This window comes from Pristis pectinata, chromosome 2, assembly GCF_009764475.1.
Source record: "Pristis pectinata isolate sPriPec2 chromosome 2, sPriPec2.1.pri, whole genome shotgun sequence".
Classification (NCBI taxonomy): domain Eukaryota; kingdom Metazoa; phylum Chordata; class Chondrichthyes; order Rhinopristiformes; family Pristidae; genus Pristis; species Pristis pectinata.
The window spans coordinates 67,332,177-67,352,650 of NC_067406.1; the positions used below are offsets into that span (position 1 = coordinate 67,332,177).

General features: G+C 40.4%; 1 protein-coding gene across 7 annotated transcripts in view; it reads right to left on the reverse strand.

Moving 5' to 3' along the window:
* The window catches only part of LOC127566568 (LIM and calponin homology domains-containing protein 1-like), a 277,152-nt gene that overhangs the window by 47,231 nt on the left and 209,447 nt on the right, over positions 1 to 20,474 (reverse strand). For 5 of the 7 annotated variants that reach the window (XM_052009028.1, XM_052009008.1, XM_052009017.1 and 2 more), the window contains 2 exons: positions 6,786 to 6,821; positions 143 to 269 (listed from right to left, as the gene is read on the reverse strand). In XM_052009028.1, the coding sequence (XP_051864988.1) occupies positions 143 to 269; positions 6,786 to 6,821 (163 nt within the window). The remainder of the gene's footprint in view (positions 1 to 142; positions 270 to 6,785; positions 6,822 to 20,474) is intronic. The other 2 variants (XM_052008998.1, XM_052009048.1) reach the window with 1 other exon arrangement.

Below are 20,474 nucleotides of genomic sequence, written 5' to 3' on the forward strand. Positions count from 1 at the left end.
AAGGTGCAGGGCAGGAGATAACAGTCAAGGCAAGTGTTTGACTTTAGTGAGGAATTAGGGTGGGTAGAAATAAGAAACCGGGGAGATGATTGGGAGATACAGATGGAGTGCAATGGCAAACGGTTTCATTTTTAGAGCTTACATCTTGCCATTTGTCCTGGTCTTCACGAAGTCGACTGTGAACTTTGTGTAGCTCCTCATGGCGTGCTTTACTGTGGGGCTGTGCTGAAATGTCATCTTCTGGCCTCATGTCATTCATACTGACGCTTCTGCAGAGCAATTTAAAGGTGTGAGAATGCATTTATTTTTCACAATTAGTGTGTAATAATTACTGTACATGCCTCTTCCACAAGAGGGTGCTAGAATTCATTAAATACAATCTCATTCATCTTCTTCTCATGAGTAATATTCATTTCACCCATGGGGTAAATTAATGTGTAAAGCCGAAGTACACAATTTCCACAATAATCAATCAGAAAGCAAGTTCACTGTCACCACTTGACAGTTTCTACAATATTACACGGTTAAAGATCCAAGTAGATTTTTGAACAATTTACTTGGATCTGTAATTTAGTTCACAGGACTAATAGCAAATAGCAATTTAGAATTTTCAAAAATTGCTGGAATTGGGAAACATTCCTCTGATATCACAACACATAGTTTTAGATTATGTAAACTGTCACTTGAATATTGACCTGAACAGGACACCTAGTCATGAGGTTGGAACATTTTCAGTTCACTTCCCCTAAATGAAAAACTGAGAGGTTTGTTGCATTCAAAATTTTGATAAAACTGCAAAGCTTACATTCTTGGGATTCATAATGCATTATTACAACTAAGGTGTTTTATTTGCCATTATAATATCAAATAATAAATCACATTGTAAAAAGGAAAGATACTTCTGAGAAAAATGCAGAACTGTGGCATGGGATCCCATTCAAAACCTGGATTATCATGAAGGATGTTCCTGGAAAGGAACTACATCCAAAACAAAAGAACAATCCACAAAGCAGTTGTACAACTTTATCCCCGACCTGACTTCTCTGATGTTTCCAGTTAAAAACAGATGGGTAATATTTTAATGCTCAAAGCATTTCTTCTCATTATGTGGTGTGATTTATGATTTGGGAGGAGATGTCCAACTGGAAAACTGCAAGTTGGTTTGGCCTCAATTCATTCATAAAGGCTAAAACAACAATGGGAATTGATCAAGCATAACTTTTACGCTGAATCTGTTAAAAGGAAGTGAAATGTTGCAAGCCAAGCAGTATAAAATATGAAACAACACAAAATAAGCCAAAAAGTGTCATTCAGCACCCAAGAGACAAGTTTGTTTTCATGCAATCCACAAAATCTGTGCAATTTTTAACAGAACACAGCCATCAAGCCAGCCAACACATAGCGACAACTTCCAACCTGCATTAAATCAGTTGTTACACAACATTTGGAGTAACTAAGAAAGGAAGGAAGCATTATCTTTTAAAGTACTCATAGATACATGCCATGCATCCCTTACATCAGACAAATGATAGTAATTATGATTAGTATCCATATGATTTGAAAGCAATAGTATGGCAAATATATTTGTTCATAGAGTCAGTCATAGAGTCAAAACCTGGGCCTTTGGCCTAACTTATCCACGCTGACTTTGTTGCCCTGCAAGCTAGTCCCATCTGCCCGCATTTGGCCCATAGCCCTTGAAACCTTTCCTATCCATGTATTTATTGAGATGGCTTTTAAATGTTGCTAATGTGCCCGCCTCAGTCGCTACTTCTGGTAGCTCATTCCAAATACGCACCACCCTTTGCGTTCATGTGGCTTGAATGGGACTGTTACAAATTCAACAAATTCACTGGTTGATATTTATTTCATTTCTTTAAAAAGTAAAGCCGCTTTGTGAAATTTGAGAGCTAATGTATATTAAAGACGTGCAGTTATCAGTCATATTTTAAGTAGCCTAAGACTCAAACATGGGGTACTTGAAGCTAATATCCTGAGTGATCTGATAACTTCAACTACCATGAAAGCTAACAGGTTTTTCTGCAAGTCTACTCTTTCCAATCACCCACAATTCCATTCATTTTCTTTCTTCACTGAACTGCTTTATTTGGGAAGTCATTAATAAACTAAGCTTCAAGTTTATTCTTTAAACCTCAGTGAACTCCCCTTCTGCTCTCCCCAATGTCATTCTCCTTCTCTTGCATTTAACTATTGTAGTTCTAATTGCTTAAGACTTCAAAAACAAATCCACAATATCTGCAGAGTATAACATAGAGGAAGTAAGCCATGCAACTCAGATAATGTTATCAAGCACAAGCCTGATTGTTCTCAGTTGACCCTCTAAGCAACATCACACACGTTTTATAAGATCTCCTCCAACACCATTGGCAATTTAAGATTTTCTCCTGCACTGCATACTACTGTCATCTCATCATGCCCCTCATCAGGCTTCTGTGGTTCCAAATGAACTACTTTCATTTGCAGTCAAAACGTAATGCATCCTTGCTCATAGCAGACCATGCAGGTGCTGTGTGTATTTCATTTGCTTTGATTTCCGGTCAACAATGTTTTAAAGGGTATCTAGCTTGCGTCAACTATGACTCCCATTACCATTTCTAATTCTTTGCCTGAATAATGTTTCCATCTAATCTTCAAGAACAACAGCTGGAATGGAGTTACTTCTTTACTGGATAATGCCCAGTATTCAGCCACAGTGAATTCCTTGCATACAGAATGGACGTGCAGCCTGTGACACTCTCAATTCTATGACTCCAGTCTATATCCAATGATTAGAAGGACAAATACTCCAGCATCAATCTTTTTCACTCTTAAGAACTCTATTAAAGTTCAGTTTGCCTGTTGAAAGGCTTGTAGCACATGCCCCACATCATGATACTTCCTATAAGATGCCCTTTCCCATTCATCAATTTTACCTACTCCTTTTCCATTGATTTGGGCTCCAAACACTCTGCTCATGCAAAACAGCAACTCCAGTTTTTGTAGTTTTGCATTCTGTTCATGAGTCCCTCTCTGCTTCGGGAGACACAAAACGCAGAATGGGTGATCGTTGGCAGACACGTACCTGACTCCAACTTTCTAATCAACCCCCCCACCTCTGATCTGCCCTTTCTTCCTACACAGATCCAATGAAATCACTGGAAGCTTCAGGTACAGCAACTAAATTTTACACCAAGCACATTAAAGTCTTCCAGAACAACACCGAGTTCAATGCTTTGGGTATTGATTCCACTATTCAGATTTACATTACCACTACACCCAACTTTTGATTCTTCATTTAGAAACCTACAAGAAGACTCACAATTATTAAAGAGAAATTATGTATCCAACTGTAATAATTTCTTCAACGTTTAAAAGAAATGTTCTTATTGGGCCAGATTTGGCTGGCCCGGTACCGCTCTGTAGTTCACCCACTACTTATCTGACCTGGATGAGGAGGTTGTGTATGACTAGCCCAGAGCACCCTGGATGTGATGCGGGCAGTGGGCATGACCCAGGCGAGGAAGCCCCCACCCTGAAGACGCACCCTGCCCCCAAAGCCCCACCCATTGATAAACAGCTTTTATAACTCACTAAAAATGCAAACAATGAAAATTATTAATGTAAAGCAACATAATTAAAGAAAGTAGCTTTCCTGCCCCCTTTACCTCCTAATGTGGAACAAATACACTGAACAATTCAATCAGTCTGTAAGTCTGCCACTCCTGCGCTTGACAACACATGCTGGCAAGTCCCAGACTTTCTCATTTCTACCAGTCCCAGAATGCACACTTCCGATTTTGTTTGAATTACAATTTTTTTTCTTACTTCTTGGTATTTGCTGATTGATACAATTACGTTTAAAAGATATTTTGACAGGTACAAGAAAAGGGAGGTTTAGAGAGATATGGGCCAATGCAGGCAAACGGGACTAGCTCAGGAAGACACCTAGCATGGACATTGGGCCGCAGGGTCTGTTTCTGTGTTGTATTTCTCTATGAGTCACATAGTCATGCCCTTTGGTTCCCTGTGTCCATACCAACCACCATGCACCAATCTATGCTAATCCCATGTCCCAGCACTTCACCTCCCAGGCCGTTGTGTTGCAAGTGCTCATATGAATACTCTTACAAGAATATCTGTCTCCATCATCCCATTAGGGAGTGAGTTCCTGGTTTCAACCACTGTCTGACTGAAAAAAATTCCATAAATCCTCTCCAAATCATCTACCGCTTACCTTAAAACTTTGCCTCATAGTAAGGGGAAAAGTTTCTCACTATCTACCCATTTATCCCCCTCAAAATTGGTTTCAGTTCAGTCATGATTTTTAGGAGTATAATAATTAGTTAATAAGATGAAAAGTGATTCAAAACAACACGCTCAAAATGTCACTCTTATATGTAATGCTTTAAGTGCTTGATACACGTACATACAGTACATTATTCTCAGGCAGAATGTATGGATACAGCATCATCAAATTAATGTGAATTTAGGATCAAGGACATTGTGATGAGACTGATTCAAAGGCTGGGCAACATTAAGTGTATATGAGTGCACAAGGTTTAACTATCACATCATTGAAAAAAATGTAGAAAATATAAGGAACAGGCCCTTCGCCCACCAATATCTGCACTGATCATGATGCCACGTTAAACTAATCCCACCTTCCTGCACATGGTTCGTATCCCTCCATACCCTGCCTGTTCACAAGTCTGTCTAAATGCCTATTAAACACCACGATCATATCTGCTTCTACTACCCCCATCCCCTGGCAGCGTGTTCCAGACACCTACCACTCTCTGCATAAAAAACTTGCCTCACAAATCTCCTTTAAGCTTTCCCCCCCTCACCTTAAACCTATGCCCTCCTGTATTTGACATTTCAACCTTGGGAAAAAGAATTTGACTATCTAGCCTGTCTATGCCTCTCATAATTTTATATACTACTTTCAGGTCACCCCTCAGCCTCCAAAGCACCAGAGAAAACAGTCCAAGTTTGTCTCCAAAGTCTCATCGTCCCTCCTATAGTGTGGCAACCAGAACTGCACAGAATACTCCCATTCCTCTATTAGTTGTCAGCCATCACTGGAGTTGAATAGATTAAATTCTAAAGTCCTGCTCATTAATTAAATATCCCATCTATGCTAGGGTTTTATTTTAAAGAATCATTATCATGCTGCCTGCTCTTATTTTGGGAGGAATTTCTTGTTTACCTAGTGAAATTGTAAATGTGGTTGTAAGGTCTATAATAGTAACCTCAAATTCTTACATTCCTGTTTTGCATTTTTGCTAAATAATGTACTGGCAACCTTACTCACTGTTACATTTTATTGCCAGCTGTTTATTATAACATTTGTAAAATTATTTTGGGTATTTTAGTTGGGGAACATCTGAAAGCACTTTGCTGAGTACTTTGACTGAGAGACAGGAAAGAACCAAGAAACCAAAGGCTTGCTTAAGGAAAATAGGACAGAGGTACAAGATACTTCCTTTTTCTGTTACGTTAGTTTTTTTGGATATAGTGTCAAATTCACTTCCAATAATTTTAAAGCAAACATCAATAAATGGTATTGATGGTATTGAAGAACAGTTATTCTTCCTGAGTGTCACCTTTTCATTTAGCTCTATTGTGATTTAACACTTTGTCAATGTATTTGTTCTTGAGCTGATCCATTCCCCTGGCAGATTCATGCTGTGCTTTGAATATTTCATTGAAACATACATGAAGATGTAAGCAGCAACTTTCTATGACTGCTGGCAAAAGCTCAGAGCTTCAAATTCAATTTAACTTGAAGTTAATTATGAACATATATGTTGGCATGCAAAATATCATTAACCAAATTTACATGTAACAGCAGAGAAAAATAGTTGGTCAAGAAATGTGTTTTTACGGACAAGTCCCCACATTCCAAAACCTTACCCCTACACTGATGCTCTCTTCCATCATCCACTCTTCCACTATCCATCCCCGTGCACTTCCAACCACAAGGTAAACAATTATTTTCTTATATACAGCACAATAAAATTGCGCTGGCTTTTTAGTGGAGCCATCCAATTAGTTCCACTCCTCTATGCTTTTCTCCTGGCCCTGAAAATTAATCCTTTTATCAAGTACATATATAATTCTGTTTTGAAAGTTTTGCACTGGATTATTGAGAACATATTTTATTTCATATTTGGCAAGATGCAAATTTGAAACAAAACATGTTTCATTTGTGTGGGAGTTACATAAACCCAGCCAAGGAACTACAAAGCAATCCAGATACTTGAGTCCCTAGCTGTACCCCTCCCACCAACATAACTACATTTTAATTGCATCTCCTCGCCCACCCTGTCAGAGTCCACCCCTAACCCTGCCTGCCTTCTAGAGTACTCTGTTTTTATTAATGAAATAAGTTGCTGTTATACTTAATAATTCCAGATACTACAGCAATTGAGTTAGAAAGTGTTCTGCAAAGGTTTTTAAATATGTGGATATGGAGAATACACATGGACATTTATTTCACAATGACCTAACAGCAACTGGCACTCATTAAGACCTCCAATTTGCAAATAGCATTCCTAATTCCATTCTCTTTAAATCTGGTTTAGTTTTTATGAGTGGAATTTCACCTGTTTCTTATACAAAGGGTTGCTGTCAGTAAGCCCAGCTGCATGTTGCTACATATAGTCAAAGCAGTCAATCATGCACACCTAGACAAACACATTATTCTTGGTGGTTTAGTAAGCAGTTGCGAATATTGATCAAGCCATGCAATTCCTTATTTTTAAATTCAAGGTACCACTTACCCTGTATCATCAGACAGGGCTGCTGTAGGACTGTATCTACAAGACCAAATATAAAGAACACACAGAATATTTATAATAGAACATGAGAAACATCAAAGTGCATAAGATTGAGATTTTCAAAAATCCACAATGATAATTTCCTTCTGGAACAGGTATGTAATGATTAAACTGATCACTGGTCCAGAGAAACTTCAGTTCCTAGGCAATTGGTTCCTGACATTTCTAATTCACAATTTATTACAACTTACAATGTCATTCAATTAATAGAAATAGCTTAATTATTGTATTATTTACTAAATAAAACTAAAGAAAACATAGAAACATAGAAAAGCTACAGCACAATTCAGGCCCTTCGGCCCACAAAGCTGTGCCGAACATGTCCCTACCCTAGAAATTACTAGGCTTACCCATAGCTCTCTATTTTTCTCAGATCCATGTACCTATCCAACAGTCTCTTAAAAGACCCTATCGTATCCGCCTCCACCACCGTTGCTGGCAGCCCATTCCACGCACTCACCACTCTCTGAGTAAAAAACTTACCCCTGACAGCTCCCCTATACCTACTCCCCAGCACCTTAAACCTATGTCCTCTTGTGGCCACCATTTCAGCCCTGGGGAAAAGCCTCTGACTATCTACCCGATCAATACCTCTCATCATATTATACACCTCTATCAGGTCCCCCCTCATCCTCCGTCACTCCAAGGAGAAAAGGCCGAGTTCCCTCAACCTACTTTCGTAAGGCATGCTCTGCATTCCAGGCAGCATCCTTGTAAATCTCCTCTGCACCCTTTCTATGGCTTCCACATCCTTCCTGTAGTGAGGCGACCAGAACTGAGCACAGTACTCCAAGTGGGGTCTGACCAGGGACCTATACAGCTGCGATGAGACCTCTCGGCTCCTAAATTCAATTTCCCGATTGATGAAGGACAATACACCATATGCCTTCTTAACCACAGAGTCAACCTGTGCAGCCGCTTTGAGCATCCTATGGACTCGGACCCCAAGATCCCTCTGATCCTCCACACTGCCAAGAGTCCTACCATTAATACTATATTCTGCCATCATATTTGACCTACCAAAATGAACCACTTCACATTTATCTGGGTTGAACTGCATCTGCCACTTCTCAGCCCAACTTTGCACCCTATCTATGTCCCTCTGTAACCTCTGACTGTCCTCCAAACTATCCACAACACCCCCAACCTTTGTCATCTGCAAACTAACTAACCCACCCCTCCACTTCCTCATCCAGGTTGTTTATAAAAATCACGAAGAGCAAGGGTCCCAGTACAGATCCCTGAGGTACACCACTGGTCACCGACCTCCCTGCAGAATACAACCCTTCAACAACCATTCTTTACCTTCTGTGGGCCAGCCATTTCTGAATCCACACTGCAATGCCCCTTTGGATCCCATGCCTCCTTACTTTCTCAATAAGCCTTGCATGGGGTACCTTATCAAACACTTTGCTGAAATCCATTTACACTACATCTACTGGTCTCCCATCATCGATGTGTTTAGTCACATCCTCAAAAAATTAAATCAGGCTCGTAAGGCAGGACCTGCCCTTGACAAAGCCATGCTGACTATTCCTAATCATATTATACCTTTCCAAATGTTCATAAATCCTGCCTCTCAGGATCTTTTCCATTAGCTTACCAACCACTGAGGTGAGACTCACAGGTCTATAATTCCCTGGGCTATCCCTATTCCCTTTCTTGAATAAGGGAACAACTTCTGCAACCCTCCAATCTTCCAGAACCTCTCCCGTCTCCATCGATGATGCAAAAATCATCGTCAGAGGCTCCGCAATCTCTTCCCTTGCCTCCCACAGCAGCCTGGGGTACATCTCATCCAGTCCCGGTGACTAAATATCTAAGATATTTTCCCATATTTCTTTTGCTGGGAACAACTACTCCTAATTAGAGACAGAAACATCTTCAGAAGTCCGGCAAAGTCCCAAAGTTTCTCCAAATGTTAATAGCTGCCAGTTGGTAACTCTGAAAGAAGTCTCTTGTGCTTTATGTCAGCTTTTCCTGCCCAATCTATCCACTCAATAACATCAAAGCTATTTTTAAACAAGTTTTCTTCCTGTTGATCCCAAATTATACAAATTAGAGATTAAGTTATTGTTCATTCAGTGGTTTAAAACCAGTTTCAAATGTTGGTTTACTGGCCAAATGGATGACAACACTCTTTAGAATGACATGCCCTGGCTGATGTATCATGTACAACAATTGGAAAGCAAAAATAAGCTCTGTTGAATAACATACCAGTCAGATGTTTCTGGAATCCAGCAAACCCAACCAAGCAACCAAAACAGTTATAAGACTAAAACCTCAACTTTGTTACTTTCCCCACAGAAGCACTTCCAGCACTTTTTTGTTTTCATTACATTGGAACACAATTCCATTTGACAGCAGAATGAATGGACCACATAATACAAGAAAGAGTATTGGAAATTTACTTGCAATGATGTATTTCAGACATATTGCTATGGACTTTAGGGAAAGATACAAACCTAAGAGAGGAAAGGAATATTGGAGGACTGGCCACCCTTGGCTGAGTAGATGGTTTCAAAAAGGTATTTAATAATATTCACACTGCTGTGGAACATGAGGGGTGTCAGGACAGGGAAAACAAATGAATTAAAATATTTGTTCATTGACGTATACTACCAATTATGGCTCATTAAATCTTGAACACAGAAGTCAATTTTTCATTTAGACTAACCACATCTATATTTAATTAGTGCAAATATTCATTTACTATTGTGTTACGGATTTATTTTACACATCTCCAAAACTTAACTTATAAATATATTTCATAATCCTAATACTTCAAGAATTCCAGGTACACCAACAATTAAACGATGTAGATCAGATAAAACTGAAGTCCTTGGGTTTTATTTCCAGAGGCCCATTTCGAATTGTTTGACTAAATTCAGAAAATTAAGATCTAGCTACTTTAGAGAAAACAATATATTATTAATGTATAATATTTCAGAATTTAGGGAAGAGTTAAATAAGTTAATTTACGGCAAGAGTCAAATTAAGATGTGTAACATCAATCTGAATATTGCCAGGAAAGTTCATAAAAACTGGACTTACAATCTGGTTATTATTGCCGGAACTTTCACATCAACCACTGTAGTCATTGCACTTCTAGATCTTTCTAATGTTGTATACAGCAAAGTAATGAATAACTTAAATTACAACAATGATATTCCTTACAAATACCAGATCCTGCTGGAATGATTCAGCAACAACCAAATAAGTAAAACAAACAAATGGAAAGTGCAAAACAGAGAGCCCTGTATTTAATATATCCAATTTCAGTGCTTGCATTCAAAATATTTGTTATGGAAACTTTTCTAATATCACAGAACAACAATCAAGAAATTAAATTCATTAAGTTCACAGCTACTACATATTATTGGTCATGAAGTTGCATAAGCCAGTACAATGCAACCAGCTTGCTTGCCATCCCATCCACCACCTTAAACGTTCACTCTCTCCACCACTGCGATGTGTAACATGTCACACTACAGCAATTTGTCAAGGTTTCCTTAGCAGCAATTTCCAAACTCTTATCTCCTATCAGTATTAGAAGAACAAAAGCAGCAGGCACATGGGAACCTGTCCTCATCAAGTCACACGTCACCCTGATTTGGAAATACATTATCTCACTTCGCTGTTGGTTCAAAATCGAACTCACTATACAACTATACCTTCTCATTGATTCTGAAAGGCAGCTCACCACCAGCTTTTCATGGCCATTCAGTGAATGTATAAATAAAGAATTACAGATATATAGCCCAATCTTAGAAAATAAATATACTTGAATCAAAACATTTCCTTTTTTTTGGAATTCTACCTGGTCACATTCCCTTTCAGCACATTGTGTTTAAATGTCTCTATAAATAACATATCCCCTATGAATAGGCCATTTGCTCTGTCAGGTGATTTTAGTTCACACCTGTGACCTGTTATTTATCTAAAGTACAAATGTGTTCCACTGATATTACTATTATCTCTAAACATGATAAAGTAGTATGTGTGATTACCAATCTCTCATAATTCATTACTATATTTTATGTTCAGAAATTATAATTAGATCTGTTATAGGAACAGACATTTTACTCTGAAATCTCCCATTTGTAGTATTTAGAACATAAGCAGCACTCTCTTTATCAGGTGTTCGTAAAGGGATCTTTTTTTAAAATGGCGTAACATCAGCTTAATGATTCCATGCAACGAAAATCTCAACAGTTCTAGGACAAATCATAGCCCCACCTCTACACCAAATGTGTGTTAAGACTTAACAAGCTACTATATCAACAAATGGATTTTTACTGTCATCAAAAGGACATAAAACAAGTTTCAACAATGCAATTCAACAGCCAAGGTGGCACACAGACCAAAACAAAGTTAAACAAGTGTTAAGTGCTATTTGTTTCAATGTTGGCATTCCCACACAAGTAATTAGATGGCTTTAAGTGCATTTCAGACTCTAGAACCACAGCAAACTGTCAGTCCATAAACAAAACAAATAGCTCACGTCCACAGAGATTCATCCTCGGATTTTCTTCTTTTCTTTACTTCCTGCTCAGTTCCTTTATTAATTCCACTCAATGTCTGGCCTCGCTGTGAACTGGGGACTGGGAGAAATTTATTAAAGGCAGCACTGCCCTGTTTGGAGGTGGCTTTTATCCGCCGACTCATCATGTCATCTTTCTCTACATCTGGGCATCTCTCGTCTTCATTTTCAGCTTCCTCACTGGAATCCTGAAGGCTTTCATTTATAGTTACAGTGTGGGCAACCAGGACAGGAGAAGGGGTCCTTCGGAAATACTCAGCTGTGCAAATATCACTAAGGAAAGTTTCTTCAGGTTTACAGCTATGGAAGAAGAGGTAAATTAGGCAAAGAAGGAAAGAACCAACTAATAGAAAGCGAGGTAACAACATGATTTACAGGATGGTTAGATAAGACACAAAATTATCATTTCACATTTACAATTGATCATTTTAAAGCTTCTGAAAAAAAACCCAAAATACTATTTTTATTTGGTATTGATATATTACTGTCACTTGTACTGAGGTACAGTGAAAAACTTGCCTTGCATACCATTCATACAGATCAATTCATTACACAGTGCAGTTACATTGAGTTAGTATAGCGTGTATTGAGGTAGTACAGGTAAAAACAACACCAGTACAAAGTGTCACAGCTACAGAGAAAGTGCAGTGCAATAAGGTGCAAGGTCACAACAAGGTAGATCATGAGGTCAGAGTCCATCTCATTGTTTAAGGGAACTGTTCAATAGTCTTATCACAGTGGGGTAGAAGCTGTCCTTGAGCCTTGTGGTATGTGCCCTCAGGCTCCTGTATCTTCTACCTGATGGAAGAGGAGAGAAGAGACAGTGACCCGGGTGGGTGGGGTCTTTGATTATGCTGGCTGCTTCACCAAGGCAGCGAGAGGTAAAGACAGAGTCAAAGGAGGGGAGGCTGGTTTCCATGGAAATATTTTGGAAGCTTGGGTTGAAAAGGAGACCAGTAATCGCAGCAGCCTCCTGTCCCTGGTGACAGTGGGCTACACCTGGGTTCAGCACCACCTACAATTGCATCCATTGCACCAAGCAAATCTTCAGCAGATTGGCTGTGCTGCAGACCCACCTGAAGACCCATGTGTTTAGACAAGCCTGAGCAGATGGACACCTGCTGGCAGTGTTGGTTCCCCCTGCCACATTTTACCAGTGCAGCTTCTACTCAGAGGTTGCCCACAATCCCAAGACCTTCAGGATCACATCCAATCCCGTGCAGCTGGGTATGGGGCAGTGGGGGAGGTGGCCACCAGACACAGCAATGTTCTTTTCTGCCCACACTGCCTGATGGGCTGGCTGTGTCCCCGACAAAGCTCACCTGTCCCGAGTGCTTAAAGAAACCACTATCCACGTGACGTTTGAGACCAAGAACGAGCCACAGAGCCACACTGCCATTGCACCTGAAACCAACAACCACCTGGAACCACACCTTTCCCCAGGCATTGCACCTGCCCAAAGCCAACCTGGGGGGCCTTGGGGCCCATTGAACTTGGCAAGGTCAGACAATGCAGCACAGGGTTTCCCTCCCCTCCCCGTAACACAGTAAATCAGGTGCTGGTTATCAGTTGACTTGATATTAAATAGGCTTTTACTGCTGAAAGCCTCGCTTAAATTTACCTACAGCTGGCCAGTTTGGGTAAATGCAGTAATGGAATGGAAGGCTAAGCTGCTGGCTACAGAATGTAAGTGCTTGTAAGAGCACCTCTTCTAGGCCACGTGTAGCAGCAGCAGTACACTTTTGGTCCCTATTACAAGGGCCTTCCTCTGATCATTGGTAGCTTCCTTGTTGACAGAAGAGACTGCAGATGCAGGAATGAGAGGCAACAAATAATCTGCCAGAGGAACTCCACTGTTCCCGATGCAGGGTTTTGACCTGAAACATTGACAATTCTTTTCCTCCCACTGATGCTGCTCGACCTGCTCTGTTCCTCTGGCAGATTGTTTATCGCTTCTTTGCACTCTGGCCCATCCCAAGGGTCCCCAGCTGTGGCCTCCAGCCACTGGCTTTCCTGCCCAGCAGCCTGTTAATTTTGACCAACCCCTGGACAGGAACTGTAAGAAAAATTACTCATGTCCAGTCATTAAATTCAGCAGGGCCACTAGAAACCCAGTCCTGCCAGATTTCCCCACACTACCAAGCTCCCCTGCTGCAATAAATATTAGGCCCATAAGTCTTTTGCATCTTCTGTAAAAGACAGTAGTGTCTGATCTCCTGCCAGAGCATAATTTTCTTTGAAACTGACCAGTTCCAATGAGCCTCAGTACAGAAAGGATGCAGAAACAGAGGGAAATGCAGCACAAAAGCAGCAGGAGAAAACACAAACAAAAACTCATGAAGGATTAATGAGGGAAAGTTAGGAAACAAACTCATGGTGGTCTAAATTTGCTGTGTATTTTTTTTGCAGGAATATGACTGGTTTAATTGAACAGAGGTTGGACTATTCCACGGTGCTCCACTGTCACACTCAGTTCTCTTTGCAAGAGAAATATTTTTATTATTATCTAGAATGTGTTTGAGGTTAGTAGACGTTATGTAAATACAAATGCAATTCAGTTACATGGAGACTTGCTGATTGATTGCACAAGTATTACTTTCCTACTCCTGTGTTGCACTGTTATACCATTCTTCTCTAGCCAAGTCTATGTTATTCTTAGCTTCATATTATGAAAATTCAATTTTTACTAAGTTACCATGTGGAGAATTATTGGCTGGAAATTATTGTTGTTGGTCTTAGATTAGTTAGACTGATACTAATATTTTCCTGGAACTGCAATACTTCATCCTAATAGGAATACAGTGAAAACAGAAAAGAAGCAAACAAAGTTGTGCAAAGACTCCTACAAATATTCCTTAAAACAACAAGATGGACAGAATGATGCAAACCCCCAGTACAATACTGCTTACTGTAAATATACACTCATATTAGAAATGCCTGTTTACTAGTAGTACCATAAGGGTATTGACACATTATAGAACACATCACCAATGGCAAATGCATTAGCATGTAGCCAATGAGTTGTGAAAGGTAAAATTGTGTTCTGGAACAGCTCACCAGTGGGGTGAAAGCTTTGTTCATCTGGACCAACTGCAAAAAAAAAATCCATTGTTATAGGAAAAGTTTACAGTTATCCCTTTAAATGTCAGCTGCAGCTCAGCTGATAGCACTCTCATCTTTGAATCAGAAAGTTGTGGATTCAAGTCCCATTCCAAGGGTTTGGGCACAAAAGTTAGTGTAATCTTGAGGGAATGCTGTGTGGTTGGAGCTGTTTCCTTCCAAATGAGATTTTTGAGGACTAGTTTACCCTCTAACATAGATGTAAAAGACCAATGGCACTTTCTCAAAAAAAGGGCAGGAGAGTTACGTTGGTGTCCAGGCCAATACTTTATCCATAATCAATGTTATGACAGATTTTCTGGTCATTTTCACATTGGTATTATTGGGAGCTTGCTGTGCACAAATTGGCTCCACATTTCCTACATTTCCACTGACTGCGCTTCACATGTAGTTCATTGGCTGTAAAGCACTCTGAGACCACCTGAGATATGAAAGGGATTATAAGATATCTTTATTAGTCACATGTACATTGAAATGCACCTTTGCATAGAATGTTCTGGGGGCAAGTGTCACCACGCTTCTGGCGCCAACATATCATGCCCACAACTTCCTAACCTGTATGTCTTTGGAATGCAGGAGGAGACCGGAGCAGCTGGAGGAAACCCACACAGTCACGTGGAGAATGTACAAACTCCTTACAGACAGCGGCCAGAATTGAACCCGGGTCGCTGGCGCTGTAATAGCATTATGCTAACCGCTACGCTACCATGCCTGCCCATAAAAGCAAGTACTTCTATTTCTTTCTTTCAGTCTTTGCTGGTTAGGCTGGTCCTCACCAAGAACCAATGGGTGGGGCATATATGGTACATTTCCTGCCTGCTGGTCCATAAGGTGGAAATACTGACCGAAGAGAAACAGAGAATGTGAACCAAGGCTAATTTACTCTCCTTTTAATATCATCCAATTAATTAGTATTGAGACTAAAGAAATGGGGTTTCTAGACCCAATTCAGCAACAAACTGAAATCAGGCTCCTTAGAGGAGACATTTGGTTGCTTTACATTTGCAGGACATCAGAAATCTCTTTAGACACATACTCAACAGGCACTGGCGATGGTAATCAACATTAGTTTGCTGTCTGCCTTCCATTTCTTCCACCTCCTGCTCTATAGCTGCTCACCGTATCATTGGTGGTTAGGATTGAATCCTAATTAATGGGAGATTGCTCTGCAATCAGCAGATCACCATGAATCTTGAGGCTGACTCTGCTGCACTCTGGCTCCTCTAGAGTGGTCCAGGCAGTGGACTTTATTGCTTGAGTACACAAAAGGAATAGTTTATCACACTGCACGAGCCAGCAAGGCATTCTGTCATTCGCTATATGAATGTTACCCTCAAAAAGCATGGTTTGCATACCAGAGTTAAGAGCCATGTTTCTAGCCTTTCTCACTCTGGCCCCCACCCTTTCATTTGTAGTGAAGACAGATATACAGATGGTGGGGCACAGTAATTGCAAATGAAAGCATCATCGCCACCTCTAGGATATAAGGTACTGAACTGTCTGATCAAATAATCTATTGGTCATAGAGGGAATGAAACATCTGAGAGTTGACATCTAGTGTCTGCTATCGTTCACCAAGTGGAAGACCATATTTCTTGTGAAGCCACGTGCTTGCTCCACTTGCTGTTTCCTTTCAAGAGATAATGAAATGTATTCAACTTTCTTGGGAGTAGAAAGTTTTTCTAACTTCCCTTATCCATAAAAGAGTGAGATGTTGCAAATTCCCCCTACTCCAGGCTGGAAGGTGCTTGCTGCTTTCAGGTTCATTACCGCTGTGAGTGCCTGTGGTAAAAAAGTACTCAAAGGATCTGCAGTTGTGGCAGGATCACGTGACATTCCTCATTGAGAATGATCTCAGTGAAGGGGAGCTGTCTCATACATTTTTCTTTACTGAGAGGAACATTGTTCACTGAAAACCATGTGTGGATATAGCCTTTTGCCAACAGCTCTTCTCCCACTCCTCCTCCTCCCTTGCCCTATGAGTGCCTTCTGTTTGTTCTCCTGGTTGTGCTGCATTCCAATGGCTCTTAAAGTAGTGAGCAATTGGTTATTGCTTAAGTTCAAACAAACTCTTACAGCTCCTGACATAATACTCCCTGTAGACTTCAGATAAATTAAAGAAGTCTAGAAGCACCAAACGCTTATTGAATTGAAACACATTCTGTAGAAATCAATCAGCAATTGATTTTCAAGTACTTGATGATCCCCTTGAACACGACAAGTGGGGATAGAGGATGGTAAGGGGAGTGGTAGGGCAGGGTGGCGAGTGCAGGTTTTGTGTTCCTTCCTGAGGCTGAATGCTTGATCTTCCATTTGAGGTTAATACCACTATTAAGTGAGTCATTAAACTGCAGCTTGCTGGTAATGGTTTCAAGTCAGTATTGCATGTGAATTAGCATCGCGATCTGTTGACCCTGCACACACTGAATGCATGTGCTAATGCTCTTCTTTATAGTCTGACCCAAGTAACCCCTGCTACAAAAGTGCATGTAGGCATTGGAAATAAACCAATAACCATTGAGCCTGAACAGAGGGCACCTCTCGGATGAATTTTGCAGCAATTACCTCTAAATTTATTTAAGGAAATGATTGCTAGGCTGATGTTGTTTTCCTTGGGCAAATGGAAACTGAGAGGAGAATTAATTGAGGCATAGGTATCCAGAAAGTTGAGGTGCACCTTAGCAAGTGCACTAAATGGTCATTGTAAAGTATTGTCAACATCCATTTTGGACATAGACACATTGCCCAAATAAGTGGCACGTGTGACCCACAGTCCGAACAGGAGATGCACCTTGTGTTGGATGGAAAGTCCAGTGTGCTACCAAGGCTAAAGTGGGGTGTCTGATGGGCAGAGAGAGCTAGTGGGCATAGTCCCAATCAGGATCAGGCAATCAGGCTAGCTATCACATGATGGGCTGGGGTCTGGTGGTGAGTTGGGGGAGTGGGGGAGGTGTGTTGTTGGGTTAGTAATCATGTAAATGCCAGGAGGGAGCCAGGAGGTATGACTGCCATCAGCCATCAACTATCAGAGGTCAGAATGGCCTTACTGTCCCAGCAGAGAAACATGTACTTGATAACCCCAAAATTCCAAATGGTATCAAACAAATCAGTGCAAGTTAGCATCCTGATGCAACATTTCCCATTATTCATAAACATATTACCAAACTTACAAATAGTGTAATGTAACAAATGTGTCCAAATCATATTGCAAGAAAAAGAAAAACACAGCTCAGGAAACTAAACTGGAAGCAGGAACACTTATAACTGGCAGTGTAAATAGGTGGTGTAACAACGTCTGGGCTGCAGCATAGCCCATTTTTATTTTATGTTACTTTTGAAAAATACATTGAACAACTTATATTGTGGAAGCATGAAGTCTCCATATAACAAAGCTATTTACAAAGCTGGAATTAATGAACAAAGAGCCGATCACACTCTAGCCTTGTGTTAAAAGAATCATGCTTATCAGGCTCAAGGTCACATGCTTAAGTGCTCAAGCATGCTCTCAATCCAGACCAGCTGGAAGGAAGGCAAAATGTACCTGATCTCATTTTGGGAGGCGAGAATTACCTCACTCCCTGCAGGGATTTGGGATTTATCTCCCATCGCACCATCTTGTGAGTTGAGGATAACCGCTGAAGATACAGAGGGTAAGAGATGGCAGGTGTAGGCTTTGATGGTGCAACTATCTGGCTCTTCTTCTGACTCACTGCCTGGGCCAGCCCTGCTGATGCTTAACTTCTCCCAACGCTGCTGATCTATCTCCGTCACTGGGCCAAAATGCACAAAGCGCTGGCAGTTGGGTGAAGCACCCTTATTGCTTCTTGCCCTACGATAGGCAAGGTCATCTTGAGCTGCTTTTCTTACTTCAGTTCCAGACTTTGGCTTCACCTCAGAACAATTTCTAATTGGCTTGGAAGATTCCTCACTTGACGAAGTTATAGAGAATGGAGAAAGATGACTTGTTAGAAGCAGACAACACTGAATTCATTAATCCCTGAACTGTCATTGGTTAAAAGAGGAAGATACTCTAGTCACAAGCAACTTACTACCAAAAATACCATCTATCCAGCCTTCTCAACCATCTCTAGGTAAGTTGTTTTTTTTAGCTACACAGTTAACAAAATAAAACTGTGCAGAATTGGAGGTAACCTTTTGGCTTGGTTAGGAAGTAGGATATGGATAGTAGGTATCATGGGTTTGCACAAATATTGCCAGACTGTGACTAGTGAAGATCCCAGGGATCTGTACAATATTCTTCTCTGTGCTTATAAATGACTTGGTGAGGGAATAGAAAGCAATATGTCCAGGGTTATTGATGATACCGATTGGGTGATAAATATTGTAAGCTGGAGCAAACTGTTGCAGAGACATATTAATAGATCAAATGAGTGATTAAAACTGTGGCAGGTGGAGTTCATTGTGGGAAAGTGTGAAATCATCAATTTCAAAGTATTTTCTAAATGGTGAGAAGGTTTATATAGTAGATGAGCAGAAAATTTAAGCATTAATATCTCTAAAATCTAATGAACTAGAATCTCAAGAGGGCTGGAATACAATGGGTTGGAAGTTCAGAGCTCTGGCTGTCTCCTATCTCCTGTCATGCAGTCAGCTCTGGGCACTGCAGCTTAGGAGGACACACTGCCCTTGGAAGGGATATGGCATGGGTTAACTCGAGTGATATTAAAAGGGTTAAATTATGAGCACAAATTAACAGACTATACATGAGTATAGAAGATTGAGGGTTGATATAATTGAGATGTTTAGGATGCATTTGTTGGGGTTGATTTGGAGAAACTAATTCCTCTGGCGGAAGAGTCCAAGAATGCATAAAATTAAAATCAGAATTGAGTCATACAGAGCTGATGTCAGGAAACAATTCTTCACCAGAAATGGTAGTGGAAATCTGACAATGGCTCCTTTAAGAGCTATTAAGGCTGGGTCATACAATGATTTCAAAACCGAGAGTGAAATTTTGTTAACTGTTGTGATTTATGGAAACATGGATAGCAAATTTACAACGATGGTCAAACGGGCTTGAGTAGCTGAACTGTTTGCTATATCCCTACTTTAGCTGGCTGTTATATTGCTTCTTCTACCAGCACATTGCCTTAACCAATGCTTTAACATTAAATCTTTCAGATCTGCACCAAGAATACAACTGCAACAAAATCCAAAGTAGTACAGAATCAAGCGGAAATGGAAGTAAAGTGTTACTGCCAAGGGTCAGAAAATAGATCAATGCACACCAGCCATGTGTCACTTCAAGAGGTGAGAAAAAAGGGAGGAAATTAGGAAGAGATTGATGGTGAATAATTCTACTCCATTTCCTAATGGCAAACACAACAATGATAAACACAGAGGGCTGCTGGAGGTCAACAATCTGCCCTCTTGGTTAATATGATGCACTGCTCTGGGGACACCAGCAAGAAAACAGACATTGACAAAAAGACATGCCTATTTCTGTAAGGGTAAATGAGATTTATTTGGAAAGAGTAAATACAGATATGAGGTATGTGCCCTTTCAGTAACATTGACAAAGGCAGGAATTTTATTCTACTAGATAACAGGTGTGCTTATCATTGAAGCAGACTGGTGTGAAGTAATACTGGAGGGTTATATTTTTAAGGATAAAAGGGTATTCATCCATAATTAGGTTGTCTATTTGACTGCCTGAATTAACCAGAACAATATTTGCATTTCAGGAGCCATCCATGTGGAGGAATGCAGTGATTACTACCATTGGGATCACTTCATAGGCTACCTGATTAAGAAAAATTACAAAGAGAAAGTTAATGGTTCATGATCAAGGTAATTGTTGTTGGTGCTTTAGGGCTGTAGGGCTGAATATAGAGTAACACTGCTTACTCTCTTCCCCGGTAGCTCATCAGAGCACTTCTATTACAATGGGGAAACTTTTACTTCACACAGCCATGTGCTTCTGCCTCTCCAACACAACCAACTCATTA